Source organism: Thunnus albacares, chromosome 23, assembly GCF_914725855.1.
Source record: "Thunnus albacares chromosome 23, fThuAlb1.1, whole genome shotgun sequence".
In the NCBI taxonomy this organism is placed as follows: Eukaryota; Metazoa; Chordata; class Actinopteri; order Scombriformes; family Scombridae; genus Thunnus; species Thunnus albacares.
The window spans coordinates 3,492,333-3,509,496 of record NC_058128.1 but is presented as its reverse complement, the minus strand read 5'-3'; the positions used below and the strand labels follow the sequence as shown (position 1 = coordinate 3,509,496).

Here is a 17,164-nt window from a genome sequence, read left to right as displayed (position 1 = left end):
GACAAGCTTTAGAGGTGCTGGTAGGTGTGTTTTTGAAGCTGTTTCCAGTCTTAATGCTAAGCTAAGCTAACCAGCTCCTGACTCCAACTTTGCATTCACACAGAGATGAGAGCTGGTATCAATCTACTAATCTACTAATCTAAGTGAATACGTGTATTATTATATTTCCCAAAAATGTTGAATTATCCCGTTAAGGTGCCAGAATCTAGTTTTATTTCATGTGATACTACAAGAGTATCTGTGACATCACAGGAGGGAAACATAAAATGTCCAAAGCACTGAATCTCCCTCAGAGTGAATCATAAAAAAGGGAAAAGAATTTATTTATAATACTATTAAAAATACATTTTTTATAGAAACTATAATTCTGTCTGACACTGTCTGCACATGATGAACACTGCAGATAAATGAGTCACACAACTCACTGATTTATGCCCTTAAATAACAAATCAATCACTCGGGTTTCATATTTTGATTACTAGAGTCTCCAGGAAATTAATGTGAGTCAATGTAATGTCCTCTGAAGTGATGGAAACACGACTGCGTGTGTGTGTGTGTGTGTGTGTGTGTGTGTGTGTGTGTGTGTGTGTGTGTGTGTGTGTGTGTGTGTGTGTGTGTGTGTGTGTTACGTTCTGCTGCAGTTTCTCCAGGTCTTTCTTCACATCCTCTGGTTGCTTGGACAACGGGGTCAGTTTTTCCAGACGCTCCTCCACCCAATCCTTCACCTGCATGACAAAAAGCAACGTAAAAGCTTCAAGCGGTCGTCTGAACGAACTGACGAGACCGCAGGTGACACGAGGACACTCAGCACTTCCTGTTTTACCTTCTTCTCGCCCACGGCTCCCAGGATGCCCGCCGCCAGCAGGAGGATGAAGATGATGAGGAGGCTGATGAAGAACTGAGGGATACAGACGGAAGACATTTTTCATAGTTCTGTTATCTTTGACAAAACAGCCTCTAAATACATTATTACATATATTAACAGCATGAAAACACACACTAGGATGTTGTTTTAGAAAAATTATTACTGTAAATTCTCAGATTGTTGCTTTTCTTTAACTCAAATGTAGAGAGTTAGTGCGATAATGTTGGTTTAGCAACTAAAACTAAAACATTTCTAACTTTTGCTTAGTCTGTCTTTATTATGGGAAGTACAACTTCATCAAAATATGTTGCTATATTGATATAAATCTGCATTATTTCTGTAAGATTAAGATTTCAGATTTAGTTACAGGTGGGACACAGTCCAGCAGGAGGAGCTGCCTGCAAGGCTAAACTCAGGGAAGAATATCAAGTTTTGGTTTCACTAATTTCAGCCAGAGACGAATATATATTTATATATATTTTTAAATACAGAAACTGGTTTCAGTCTCAATACTAAAACAAGACTTTTTTTGTGACTTCTTACTTTGTTGTTTCTACAAAAACCTGAGAAAAACCTTCGCAAATGCATCTGTGTTTGTTATGTTGTCTGAATTAGAGCTGCAACAATAACTCAATTAATCAATTAGTCAACTGACATGAAATAAATATCCTTCTCGTAATTCTTTTAAGCAAAAAAAAAAAGAAAGAAAGAAATGAAAGCAAACATTTGCGAGTTGCAACTTGTCAAATGTGAGGAATTGAAGCTTTTCTGTGTCGTACATGATGATAAACAGAAAATCAGGAAAAAATGGAAGATGTCATTATGAGCTCTAAGAAATTATAAGAGACATTTCTCACTGTTTTCTGACATTTTGTGGACAAATTTGTGGATTAATAGATGAAAATGATCATTAGTTGTAGCCCTAGTCTGAACATGAAACTTTTTATAAGATAATTCAGTATGAAATGAAAACAAAATCATAATTTAAGTCAGAAAATATCCAAATAACAGATAAACAATAATGTGATGATCCTCACCAGCAGCAGCATGCAGCGGTTCTCTCTGATGGCGCCGCAGCAGCCGAAGAAGCCGAGCAGCATGATGATCACTCCGATGGCGATCATCAGGTCGATGCCAGGAAGAGATTCATTGGTGATCTGAAGGAGGGAGACGGTCAATCAATGTTGAAATAAGAGATTACTGAGAGACAGAAAGTTGGTTTCTTAAAAAATGTTTTTTTTTTCTGAGGTGTAGGTGAAGATTTATACGGGTTTAGAGGATGAAAAATCCTCCAATCAGGCAGAGTTTTGAGGTTTATATGCAAGCAGAAGGTGCATTCATTCAAATAAACTCTCACCTGGTTTCCATCCTTGCTGACTTTCAGGTAGATGGACACACCCAGGATGATGCAGCCACTCACCTGCAGAGAGACAGAGGAGATTTAAATTACAAAAAGGTGCAAGAAGCGTCACTTGAGTCAACATGAGTTTATTGGTGAAAATCTGGTGACACCTGGTGGAGAAAACCTGCAGCAGCTGAATCTGGAAAAATGTCAACTTTCACATAAATAATGAATCCAAAATGTTCTAGTGTGTGAGACACTTTCAGCTGCACAGAAAGGAGGTTTCAGTTTCTACAACACGATGCACACGAGTTAATCTCTAAAACTCCAGATACATAGATTCTAAACAACATCAAATAAACTACATGGACAAAAGTATATGGACACATTCACATTCAACCTGGCTAGTGTTGTCCACATTTTTTTGGATGTCCACATTTAACCAACAACCATGAAAAACTACTGCACACTAAATGATTTAAACAGCCTGAAGTGCACTAAAAGAAACTAGTGCTCACTATGACATCGTTTCTAGGGTTCACATGCAAATTTCTGCCTCACACAAGATTGTTTGTGGTGCCCTCTAGAAAAATAAAGAAGTGCAAACAACTCTACGGCACACAAGTAACCAGAGCTGCAACGATTAGTAATTAATGGGCAACTATCTTCATAATCACTTAATGATTTAAGTCATTTTCAAGCAAAAATTCAGAAGATTTGATGGTTCCAGATTCTTAAATGTGAGAATTTGATGCTTTTCCTGCTTTTATATGATAGTAAACTGTATATTGTCTTTATCACACAAAATAACACATTTAATGACATCACCTTGTGCTCTTGGATATTGTGATGGGCAGTTTTCACTGTTTTCTTATGTTTTATAGGCCAAACAATTAATCCATTATGAAAACAATCATTAGTTGCAGCCCTACAGGGCTGCAACTAATGCAAGACTAATGCAAGACCACCAAGACTGTTCGTTCAGTAGTTTTTCTGACATGTTGTAGTTTCTAGTGTGAACAAGATAGTTTCCTGTTCAAAGGAAAATGCTTCCACAAACTGTTTTTGCACTTTATATTAGCAGCTCTGTAAAAGCCAACAGATGAAAAGTCACTGTTTTATATCAAAGAGCTTCTCTTATCATGTAACTAGATGTCTCAAATTTATTCCATTAATTTGAATTTTTGTTTTGTCCGATTTGTAAAATACCTAAATTATAAAATTTAATTAAATTAATTGTAAACTAGGTAAATTTTAACCCAGTGATTTTCAGTGTGCAAGCCTGAAAAAACTTGAGATTACATTTTTTGGCCGTATCACCCGGATCACCCAGTCCCACATGTAACATAGTTTTTGTATCTAATAGACAGAGAAGTGGGAAAAAAAACTTAAAACACTAAATTCTGCAGAACTTTCATTTTTCTGACCAGGTTCTTTGTCCAACAATAAACCAGTGATGGAAGAAGTACTCAGATGCATCAATGTAAAAATACTCCATTACAAGTAAAAGTCCTGCATGATAAATCCTCCTACAGTAAAAGTACATAAGTATTATGAGCTTGATGTAGTTAAAGTATTGCAGTAAAAGTACATAAGTATTATGAGCTTGATGTAGTTAAAGTATTGCAGTAAAAGTACATAAGTATTATGAGCTTGATGTAGTTAAAGTATTGCAGTAAAAGTACATAAGTATTATGAGCTTGATGTAGTTAAAGTATTGCAGTAAAAGTACATAAGTATTATGAGCTTGATGTAGTTAAAGTATTGCAGTAAAAGTAGTGGTTTGGTCCCTCTGACTGATATATTATTATATATGACATCATTAGATTATTAATAGTGAAGCATCAGTGTTAGAGCAGCATGTTACTGTTGTAGCTGCTGGAGGTGGAGCTAGTTTACACTACTTTATATACAGTTAGCTAGTTTAGTCCAGTGGTTCCCAACCTAGGGGTCGGGGCCCCTCCAAAGGGTCAGCAGATAAATCTGAGGGGTGGTGAGATGATTAATGGGAGAGGAAAGAAGAAAAAACAAAGTTCTGATACACAAATCTGTTTTCAGTTTTTGGACTTTTTCTCTAATCTTTGATTTTTGCTGAAATATTGGATCATTTGAACATTTATTGAAATGAAAGCATGTGAGAAGTTTAGAGGGAAAAATCACTATTTGGTGGAGCTGTTAACAACTCATAGACATGTGAAATGTGACCCCGACTACACACTGCTTTTTGTAAGACGTCAAAAGCCAAAAAGGTTGGAAACCACTGGTTTCATCTTTAACAATGTGTTGTATTTTAAAAGCTTGTTATATTATCCATTGTGTCAAATCTTCATCTGAAAAGTAACTAAAGCTGTCAAATAAATGTAGTGGAGTAGAAAGTACAATATTTCCCTCTGAAATGTAGTGGAGTGGAAGTATAAAGTAGCATCACATGAAAATACTCAAGTAAAGTACAAGTACATCAAAATTGTACTTAAGTACTTGAGTAAATGTACTTAGTTACTTTCCACAACTGCAATAAACCAAACTGAGAAGACAGAACCACCAGCTGATCCTGATCAGGACTCTGGTGGTTTACAGGAGGGCTGCTGAGTGACTTGCATTATTCAACACTCAGACAATTAGCCGACACAAACACGCTACTGTGTGTAATCGTCTGCCATCAATATTTCATCCTCTGAGCTGTTGACACGCAGGAGAGAAAAGACAGAGCCATAAAACAGAGACCAGACCACAGCGTTTCCATGGAGACTAAACTAGAGCTAATTACACGCTGATGTTGATGACATGGATGAAGACAAATAGAGAGATACACTCCTCCGGCCTGAGCATACAGGCAGTTTTCTGTGTATTTATTAGAATATAAAAGATGTTTTTTTTGTCATTATTTGTACAAATATACTTTTTAAATGTGTTTTATTGACTTTATATGTTTTTTAAATTAATTTAATTTTCAGTTTTTGCTGTTTTCTTTATGTTAAGGGTCCTTGGGTTACGTGAAAGGCACTTCAAATCAAATTTGTTATTATTTACAAAAAAAGCTTTAAACTGCACATTACAATGCAATAAGAAAAATAATAATTCACCATAATTTTTTTTTAAAAACCTCTCTCTATATTTTATCATCTGGGTAAAATGAGATGAAAGTTTACAACTCAAAGTTAAATTTCTGACCTTTAACTTTCCTTCTGCTGTTTATCTTAATTATTTACTTAATTACGTAACAACATAATAATAGTTATTATATATATAATAATAATAGTTATACAGCACTTATCAAAATCGAGCCATTATAAAAGCTGTACATGTTATAAGAAAACTAAGAAAAATCAAGTAAACAGTTAATATTTGAATCAAACAAAAAGGCCAATAATATACCAATATATATGAATTCTTTTGTAAATGAGAGATTTCACTTTTTGATTTTTAATAAATTTGAAAACATATCTAAAAACATTTTGTCATTATGCATTATTGAGTGTAGATTGATAGGTAAAAAAAATGGTAATTTTATCCATTTAAAATTAAATCAACTACAGAATAAAGTGTTGAGGGGTCTGAATCCACTGTAAATATATGTGAATGTATAGAAAGATACACATAGACATGTTTAAGAATTATATATTTTGTCCAGATTTTATTCCTTTTTTTTTTTGTCTCATACGTCTAAAATGAAATTAAATATCTTTAGGTTTTGAAATGTGATGACAGCCCCTCAGGCTTTTAAACTTCTGACTTTAAGACAAAATTTGTACTATTGTGACACTTTTTATAAACCAATTAATCACCAGATCAATCGATAATGATAACAGTTGTGATTTACCTTAAACATTACCTCTCTATCATACTTTACAATGTAAATCATGTTGTGCTGCAGTTGTACATGAAGTGTTTTATACTCTAAATAAACACCGAGGTTACATTTAAGGAAAAGTGATAAATCATTCATTCCACCTCTGAATGAACGGAAACCGATGTGATAAAGAAAAAATGGACATGACCTCTGTACTCTCAATGGTAACACACACACACATCATGCCACCACACCCTCAGCCTGTTTATACTCTTATTCAGGCTGAAAGGCTGATTGAGTAATGTGTTGAGGTTTTAACGTCCTGAGTCACACCTTCACACACACACACACACACACACACACACACACACACACACACACACACACACACACACACACACATGACCAATGAAAGTGTGCAGTCACAGTCTGATGATGTTTTTGACCACTCACTAAAGGTCTCCATCTAAATCCTCACACACAGTTTTCAGCATTTTCATTTAGCTACATTTAGGAACTTTTATAGAGCAAATTTTACAGACATAAATAATGAATGAATAAAGCTAAAACTTCAAATAAAAAGTCATAAAAATATCAATTATTCAATAATGACAGTTTCAGTAACACCCTGGCCTCTTATAAATGGGGTCAAGATTGACATTCTCTGCAGTTTTATTTAGAAATTGCATGTATATACAACTGATTCGCAGCAGAAAGCATGTTTTGTAAGGCATTTAATTCCATATATCCCATCATAATGAAAGGAAAAGTCGCAAAATGTTCATACTGACCAGATCCGAGGCTGGATTAACAAACATGCAAAACACAGGTTTACCTCAGATCATTTGGGTTTCAATAATAATCTGACAGGTCCTCCATTTTCTCTAGAGTATTACCATGTGTAATGGGGTTTTGCCTCAGGGCCTAATGAATGGATCAGAATAATTAATGATTTGTTTTCCTACAATATCCACTGTAGCGACTACTTTTCAAAAAAGGTTGCTAAGAGACTTAGTAGGCTCCCATATGTGACACGTCCATACAAAACCATCCCCAAGTCCAGATGACGTTTTACTGATGTTTTATTGAAAAAATAAACAAAAATGAAAGAGTCTGACAATCAGCTGTTTCACAAAAAATGCAATCTGACTGTGAAAATAAAGTGATGAACAGACGATGGTAATGATAGTAATGATGGTGACAATGGTGACGATCAACAGAAAATATCAGAGCTCTACCAACTCCCTTTGTCCAAAAACTCCCGCCACCACCTAAGTGAACAGGTTAAATAATAGGTAACCACACCCATGTGTAAAGCAACATAAGTGACGTAATACGTGATGCCCACGTCAATATATAAACAGAAATAACAACATATTTTGGCTCCTACATCCACTCTTAATCAAAAATCTAGTCACAGCAACTGAAGTATGAATTTTTATGGCTCTGTTAATGTCCTCACAACAGGTCGGATAATAAAATAAAGTTGCCACAATATAAATGTCCTTTCTTGGAGGCGGTTGACTATTTTCACTTGAGAGAGAGAACTGCTGACATTCAGGTTGGTTAAACGACAAACACAAAGACAAACAGCTTGTTGGTGGTAACGTCGCCTGAGAAAAAAAGACAACCCTCATAACTCTGCTCACACCGGCTCTGCTGCTGCTGAGACGTCGGCCCTCATACAGAGTTTAAAGATAACAGAGAAACTGCTCCGACTGCAGGATCAAACCTGTTTCACGACAAAGTAAACACAGCTTCTTTCTTTTTCTGTCAGTCATCTATTAACACATGGCGAATTGTAAAGATATTAAATAAAAAATAAAAAAAACAGGTAAATGAAAATGAGTGTCCTGTCTTTGACTGGAAACAGGAAACAGTCTATTACTGGACGTGGGAGGAGTGATTTCCTGCTTTGCTGCTATTACCTGCTAATATCTTGTACTATATTTTTAAACTCTAACAGCTCTTTTCATCACTTAAAATGTGTTTTTTCCAGTTTTATTTATATAATTATGATCACTTGTTTTTTGTGTTTTTTTACCTTCCATTTTTTGATTGTAATGCACCACAACAACAAGATAAATAAACCTGTTTCTGCATCTTTATCAGTGGAAATAAAAAAAACACACCCACGCAAAACGTTTTTCTTTCTCATTCAGAGTGGTTGCCAGCGGTTACAGGCGGGTCACGCCAGAGCGAAAAAGAGCAACGCAAACATTCAGAGTTCAGTACGGAGTTGTGGACCTTTGTTATCACCCAAACATCTGGCAGGTTTAAACTGAGAGATTAAAACCTGCATCACTGTATGGCTCAGAAACACAAACACACACAGAGCCAAACCTGCAGAGCTACATAGCAATCAGAGGTCAACGGGTGTGAAAAACAAACACACCCTTTTGCACTCACAGCAGTTTTATAGACTGAATCAGAGCAAATTATTAGAAAGCAGGATTATATCTGATCAGGATTATTTAAGATTACAAATAATCAGGATTAGAGTTATTTTGGACTACAGTAAATCTGGATTTCTGTTAATGACAATAACAGCTGATCTAGTTAGCCAGGATTACTTCTGATCAGAAGTTAAATTAACCGAGATTACGGTTAATCAAGATTTCATGTGATCAGGATTAAAACTAGTCAATATTACAACTGATCAGCAATACATTTATTTGGGATTACAGTTGTTTAGGACTATAGTGAATCAGGATTACAGTTAATTAGGATTCGGTTTCTAGTTTATAATCAGATTTACAGTTTATCATTCTTACAGTTGATCATGATAACAGCAGATGAGGATTAATCAGATTCACAGTTGAAGGGAATTAAAGTTAATTTGAATTATGGTAAATCGAGGTTATATATAATCAGAATTTTAATTACTCAGGATTATAGTTCATCAGGATCACAGGTATCGAGATTACACATGATCACAGTTAATCAAGATTACACGTGATCGGGATTAAAACTAGTCAGGATTACACTTGATAATGACTACAGTTGTTCAAGATTACACCTGGTCAGGATTATAATTACAGTTGATCAGGGTTATAATTACAGTTGATCAGGATTATAATTACAATTGATCAGGAGCACTTTTGAGCAACATCACAAATTGATTAGGATTAGGTTGCACTTAATCAGGATTACGTCTGATCAAGATTAAAGTTAATCAGGATCACAGCCAATCAAGATTTCACCTAATCAGGATTACATCTGAAAAACATCACAGTTAATCAGGATTACCTCTAAATACTGTTACAATTGATAAGGATTACATCTGATCAGGATTACAGTTAAAAAGCATCACAGTTTATCAAGATTCCATATTATCAGGATTAAAAGTCGTCAGTATTACAATCGATCAGGATTACAGTGGAAAAGAATTACAGTTTAGTGGGATTACTTCTGAACAGAATCACAAATTGATCAGGATTAGGTCGCATTTAATCAAGATTATGTTTGATCAGGATTACATCTAATCAAAGTTAATCAGGATCAAAGCTCAAGATTCCAAGTGATCAGAATTAAAACTAATGTTCACTATTATAATTTATCAAGATTACAGTTAATCGGCGATACAGCTGATCAGGATTACTTCTGACCAGCATCACAATTAATCAGGATTAAGTCTGAACAGTATTACAGTTAATCAGGATTAAGTCTGATCAGTATTACAGTTAATCAGGATTACACCTGATCAGGATCTGGTTGCAATTAATAATTTCTGATCAGGATTATGGCTAATTACAATAACAATTCATCAAGATTATGTAAATCTGGATTCCAGTTGATAAGAATAACAATACATTAAATCAAGATTACATCTAATTAGAATTACAGCTGATAAAAAATGTTTATAGTGTTTCACTATATGGGAAATTGGGAAACAATTTATAAATACCACAGTAACAATAATGATCACAAAAGTCAATCAGATCAGATCAAACCGGTTCTGGGCAGTTCGTTCCTCAGCAGTGACTCACAGGCAGTCAGTTGTAACTGAAATACAAACTGATCTACTGGATTAACTTGAAATCCACCAAGCAAGCGAGCAGACGAGATGGTGTCATTACACAATCACCCCACACACACACACACACACACACACACACACACACACACACACACACAATTACAGCAGAGACGCAGGTAATAACCAGTTAGGTGTGTACAGTCACAAACCCACCAAACCTTACAAAGTCATCCCACAGTGTTTGTGCCCTTGTTGAAGTCTGGTTGACTCATCAGGTATTAACATCATTCAGTAGGTTGTACAGCCTACACAAATATGCACTTTTCCTTCACCTGACACACACTAGCTGGGCTCTAATGTTCAAACTGGAAGAACGGAGCAGGACTTCTTTATTTAATCAGCACCCTGTTGCATGAAAGCTCAACGTTTCGACTTATGCCTTCATCAGAGGCTAAACAGGGTTGAAAACCACATTTTATACATTTCCAAACATCACAAAGCATCCTGTTGGATAATCAAGCCATCATCCGTGTAACCTGCTTTGCCACCTGTGTTTGCTTTACACCAATCCAGCAAGAAAGAACAAACCAAAAATCAAATTCCAATATAATTTCCAACAAACTGTATCAAAACTAAATAATAACAGTTAAACTCAGCTTGAAAGGAAACACCTCAAGTCTTGCTCTTCATTCAGTCCATGTGGCAATAGTGTGTTGTTTCTCTTAAATTATCCACCAAAATCAGTTTATGAATCAATCTAAGGTGATACAGGCCATGCAGCTGATGAGTCAGGCTTCATTTTACATCTAAACCATCTCACATAAATAGTTTCCGATGAGGTTCAACAGTTTGAAGATGCAGCAAGTTACATAATCACGGAAAGGTTCTCTATCTGGTTTGTTTCTGTGCTGAATTCGTAGACGGAGTTATGTTATAGGGTGTTTTCATATTTATAGTTCAGTTGCTCTTGGTAAACTTGTTGGTTTGGTTCATTTTCACACAGCTTCTGGCTATGGGAGCCTTTTGGCTCAAACTTGCAGTCTTGTAGTCGGTCAGATGGAGGTCAAATCATGTTCCCACCACAAAAACCTCTCCAGGGCTCATTTGTGACTGGACCTCTAAAGGGTCTCTGTGCAGTTGTTTTGGTCTGAGTATAATTGTTCTGTTCAGATCTGCCCAAATGAATCATACAGAGGATGAAAACCAACCAGAACGTCAATTAACTGAACTACCCTGGCATGAAAACGACTAGAGTCAAAACCAATTTACTGATTAGGCGCCAAAAAACAACCTCAAGTTTTTGAAGTCTGCTAATCTTTTGATATGTTTAAGTATTTTCATCAAAATTTGGTTTCTGACAGGAACAACCACAACATACATGGACCACGTCAGTCCTGTACTGCTACTTCAACTATAGTAAATGTATTTAGTTACTGTCCACTGTGGTTTGCTGCAGAGCTAAAACATGCTTTCTTTCTGTTTGTATCATCTCTTTCCTCTGCTGGGATGGTCCCTGAACACAGCATCTATTATTCATGGAGGATATGAGCACTCTGCACTCTAACAGGCGTTAATGTACAGAGGAAGAGCTGCAGATAATTGGTTATCTCTCTTCTCTCGCAGGATGTAAATCAACACTGTTTGTTTGTCTGTATAGTGCCACAGAAACCACTGATGGTGAGGCCATAAGGATGCCAAGGATGGAGCTTTATATCGAGTTTCAGCTAATTGTTTAGCTGTCCAGCTGCAACTTTACTGTTCTGGTTCACTCTCAATGCTCTCATAGCGTCATTTTCAGCTCTAAAAAGCCACTGTACACTACCTGCTCAGCACCAAACGGCAAACACACACAGTTAGCTGTAGATTAGCTGGTGAACATAGTGGAGCATTTAGCTGCTAAAGAGCTAGATATTTCCCTCAGGAGTTGGTAGAGAGTAAAAACAGAGCTAAAAGAGAGTGAATATTGGACTTACATTCACCAGGTGGACAGAAACACGACTCCAAATGAATGATAATGTTGCTCCGTAACTGCTGGATGTGGAAATAAGCAACTGTTTGCTAACAAGTTCAACATATCAGCTTGAAAGCTGATGATATGTCAGTGTTGCATCTTGTTTCTGCTGTGCCCAAGTGGCCAAAAAATCTGTGATTGCACATTTAAGCATACAGTTAACAAAGGAAAATAGATTTTAAGCATAAACGGTCATTTTTCTGCTGTTTTTAATGCAAAAATCCACCAAATTCACATGATCTTCTCCACAGCATTCACATTTGATTCCTGTTCATCTTTTAGGTTCATGACCATGTATTTCAGCAGATGGGAAGCATCACTTAGCAACTAAAAGCTACTGTAAAGTCACAAGTTAAAAACTATGGTAAACAGGCTTTATAGTAAACAACAACCCTACTCCACCCTCACTATCATCATCATCATCATTAGGTAAATGCATCATGTCCACCATGTCCACTGAGTGGTTAGAATCAAGTTAACATTGATCTAACAGCACTTTTGGGAACATGAGACGGACTGAGATGATCTCAGCAGGCAAGAGGGCTGACTTTATTTTAAACAGAAGACAGAGCTAAAGCTGGACTTTTGATTTGTTTGAATTATTTCTGGCACACTCCCTCCTGAGAGAAAAACAGGAAGGATGTCATTTGGTATTTTGGAGAATGTTTTGAAGGCTGGAGTTTGGGTTTTACAGCCTCACCTCCATCTCTGTCAGTTACTCATTTTAATTTTGGGTGGTCAGGGAGGTGAGATGAGAAGATCAGCAGAACCCCAATTAGAGAGCTAACATGAACCAGGACTTTTCAGGTTTTGTTCCAGGAGTATGAAAACCTAATTTTAAATTAATGTAATTTATGAATAAACCTTGTAATCAGTGGAATTTGTCTCTGGTGTGTTGTGGTCCAGATTTTGCAGTACATGTAAATGCTGGTGTAGAGTCTTGAAATCACAAGTCTGAACCACACCCAACAAATTTCAGCACCCATAACTGCTGAACAAAGACATGTATCTGTGATGAAAAGTCCTCCTCCATCCATTCAGAAATGGAGGAGAATGATGATTGTACAGAGACACTAGAAGGCTGTTTACACATCCATCTGCTGAAAGTGGTTTCCAATCTTTTCCTTAAGGGACCCCTATTTTACCATTGAGTAAACTGATGATCCCTGACAAACTAACATATTTTTTGAACATTTTAATATTATGTTCAATGCATAACAACAACTGTACAGAAAAACTGTAAAATTAACCCAAATAGTGAACTTAATAACTGCAGGAAGTTTGTGTAAAACTAGTAATTTGGGTGAATTTTGAGAAGATTATTTCCTGTGAATGTTGCAGCGCATCACAGATGAATTTTCCTTATATTTTAGCAACTTTCTATACAATTCTCTATCTGTATTATTTATTTGTTTTATTTTTAACTAACATACATAATTAATAGGCTTCTTTCGGACACATTTGCTGTTCTCTTCCCCCTGATGCTTGGCCATTGATCTATTAGCTTTTGGGTGTTTTAACTGCGAACCTTTTCTGATGTAAGACGAGGCTATTTAGCAGAGAGTGGAGGCTCTGTGAATACGCTGCCTGTCTACACCACGCCCTGAACCTTGTGGGAGCTTTTAAAGTTTATATCTTAAATAACAATATAAACTTTAAAAGTAACAATTACATATTTAAAACCCCTTAACATCAAGAATGCCTCCCGTGAAGCATTAGCGGTCAGGACCCCCAGGTTGGGAACCAGTGGTTTAAAATAACGCTATTTTGTCTTTGAAGGAGAAATAATATGAACAACAATATATAACTTCACGCCGGGTTCGGGTCCCAGTTTTAGGCCTGTGCAGAACTCTAAGACACACTCACTGAATGTTCCTACATTTCCCAGGATGCTCTCAGTTCAGTTGCTTTAATGATGTCATCATCAGGTGCATTATTTGACTAAGAGCGAGCCAAACAAGACCAAAAGCAGGAAACGACAACATCTCCTGTGGTGAGCTACGGTATTTAGTTCCTCTTTTACTCCAGTAATAAAACCACTGGTATGTGCATGTTTGATGCTCAAACATTGTGTAATACTAGTCAGCTGCCTCAGTAATGTCACTTACTCAGCAATATGTAGCCAAATATGGGTAACGTTTGCTATTAGTCACTATTATCTCTGGGTTTTTTTTTATTAATTCATTTTTATCAGTAAGGGAAAGAATGTGCTATTTCAATACTATCATCAATACGCAAATTTTACACTTTTACACTCAGATGCATCAAGATGAGATGACAGATATCGAGTTCATCTCAGTATGTTCCGCATAGAAGGAGGTCATCCAGGAAGTGTTTCAACAGAAACTAGGCAGCACGGCCACATCTAAAGGCCAAAGTGAAGTCATCCTGTTCTGAAAGTTCAATATCAGATTCAGCAGAGTGAAACCAGGCTGCATCACAACTGCTTCCCTGATCTCACCAACAACTCTGTCTTTGTTGTCTCGTACAATGTGAGTCAGTAAAAACACTCCATTACAAGTCCTGCATGAAAAATCTTACTACAGTAAAAGTACATAAGTATTATGAGCTTGATGTAGTTAAAGTATTGCAGTAAAAGTACATAAGTATTATGAGCTTGATGTAGTTAAAGTATTGCAGTAAAAGTACATAAGTATTATGAGCTTGATGTAGTTAAAGTATTGCAGTAAAAGTAGTGGTTTGGTCCCTCTGACTGATATATTATTATATATGACATCATTAGATTATTAATAGTGAAGCATCAGTGTTAGAGCAGCATGTTACTGTTGTAGCTGCTGGAGGTGGAGCTAGTTTACACTACTTTATATACAGTTAGCTAGTTTAGTCCACTGGTTCCCAACCTAGGGGTCGGACCCCTCAGATAAATCTGAGGGGTCGTGAGATGATTAATGGGAGAGGAAAGAAGAAAAAACAAAGTTCTGATACACAAATCTGTTTTCAGTTTTTGGACTTTTTCTCTAATCTTTGATTTTTGCTGAAATATTGGATCATTTGAACATTTATTGAAATGAAAGCATGTGAGAAGTTTAGAGGGAAAAATCACTATTTGGTGGAGCTGTTAACAACTCATAGACTTGTGAAATGTGACCCCGACTACACACTGCTTTTTGTAAGACGTCAAAAGCCAAAAAGGTTGCAAACTACTGGTTTCATCTTTAACAATGTGTTGTATTTTAAAAGCTTGTTATATTATCCATTGTGTCAAATCTTCATCTGAAAACTAAAGCTGTTAAATAAATGTAGTGGAGCAGAAAGTACAATATTTCTCTCTGAAATGTAGTGGAGTGGAAGTATAAAGTAGCATCACATGGAAATACTCAAGTACAAGTACATCAAAATTGTACTTAAGTACTTAAGTAAATGTTCTTAGTTTGATATGTGCTATACAAATAAAGTTATTATTATTATTATTAGTATTCAGGGTCAAGACAGTACAAGGCACCTTCCTGCAACTCAACAGTTGTGTAATTGAGGATCTCTTAAGCGGTTATTGGGGAACAAATACTCCATGAAACAAATAAAACCACCATGTTTCATTTAGTAAACTCCCTGCAGCACCTCCACCTTTTATTATAACAACAACGATATGTGCATTTCTATTCAACTGTTCTGCCCTCCCTCAAGAAGAAGCACCATCAGGTTTGTGTTGAGCAAAAGCTGAATCCAAAATGACCAAGCAGAGCTACTGATTGACCGACCTGGAACATTTGGTTAATGGGGAACCTCCCAACATGAAGCCAACTCAAACTAATGCAAACACTGACTACATTAGGAAATACTCCAAACAAAATGTTTGTTGATTTTGTCCAACAATGACATTTACTGCAACCTGAACTCTAAACACAGGTGGAGGAGTGCTATGAGTGATATGATGCGTAGGACGAGGCCGAGTGGTCGACCACGCCCTGAAACTGAGACCTGAGTGTTTGTTTGTGGAGGGAGAGGCAGAGAAGAGAATAAGAAGCCGACACAACCTGTTCTACACTTCTGACAGGATTACAGAAACAAAAAAAGTGCAGGAGGGAGACAGATGGTGGTCATACCAGAGCAGCTGCTCACAGAAACAACTAAATTAAATACAATTAAAGTAGTTTAAATAACTAAACACACATATTAAAAAAGATAAAATACAGAAACACCTGTTTACCTATAGACAGACAGATAGAAAAATGCATAAAAGAGAAAAAAAAGAGGTCAAATGTAAAAAAAACTGAATCAAAAACATGTGGCACAAAAACAGGCAAAAAGGTAGAAAATGACAAAAAAGAATTACCAATGACACTAATATGTCACTTCTGCAATTAACCCTCATAATTAGCCTAAAATCTACTTTTCATTTACTAAATGGGTGATTAATCCATAATGAAACTTTAAGAGAGCAGAGAGAGTATTCTTTAGGGTTTACACAATTTGTTTATGGAGAGAAATACTCACTATATTCAATATATCAAACTATATTATGGTTCTTTGTTACCTAAAACAGGCAAACATAACAGCCATGATGATGATTTAAATGAATTTTACTAAATATGAAGGATGCAACAACAGTGATTTTATAATGTTTGAATTTATATATAAGGGTCAAATTTAACCTAGACTAAAAAAGCTTAAATATTTCATTTTTTCTATATTCTGGGTCACTTTAGGAAAAGTTTCAGGCTAAGGAAAGGTATAGACACCTCTCAAATGTACAAAATTATTCAAATGCAAGGATAAAACACTGAACAAGAGTGAAATAAATGAACTCTGCATCAAACTGTGGCAAAATTAAAACAATTTAAGTGAGAAAATAAACAGATTCAGACTCAAACATAACCTCACAGTCAGAAACATTCCTAAAAATGACACTATTAGACATTTCTGTGTGACTTTAATACTTGTGTTAAGTAATAGAAATACATTGTTATAGTGATGTGTTTTTGTTTTTTTTTTCAGACTCACCCAGAAAAGGAAATTGAAGAAGAAGAGAAGGTATTTGATGCACTTATTAACAGCCATGGTCTTCTTTTTCCTTTATTCGCTCCTGCTCAGCAGCTTCTAGCACTCGCCTCGCTGTCCTCTGCTGATGGAGGCCTCCTGCAGAATGAAGGCAGACAGAAACCAGCTGCCTCAGGCTACTGTACAGACCAGCCTGCTCCTCCTGTTTCCATTCATGG

The 17,164-nt window shown here is 36.1% G+C and overlaps 1 protein-coding gene across 1 annotated transcript in view; it reads right to left on the bottom strand.

The window, feature by feature from the left end:
* LOC122975320 (tetraspanin-8-like) overlaps window positions 1-17,164 on the bottom strand; it is a 21,013-nt gene extending 3,849 nt beyond the window's left edge. The window contains exons 1-5 of the mRNA XM_044343711.1: window positions 16,950-17,164; window positions 2,223-2,285; window positions 1,903-2,022; window positions 824-898; window positions 630-725 (exon numbers count right to left, since the gene is read on the bottom strand). Coding sequence (XP_044199646.1) covers window positions 630-725; window positions 824-898; window positions 1,903-2,022; window positions 2,223-2,285; window positions 16,950-17,006 — 411 coding nt within the window. The 5' untranslated portion in view covers window positions 17,007-17,164. The remainder of the gene's footprint in view (window positions 1-629; window positions 726-823; window positions 899-1,902; window positions 2,023-2,222; window positions 2,286-16,949) is intronic.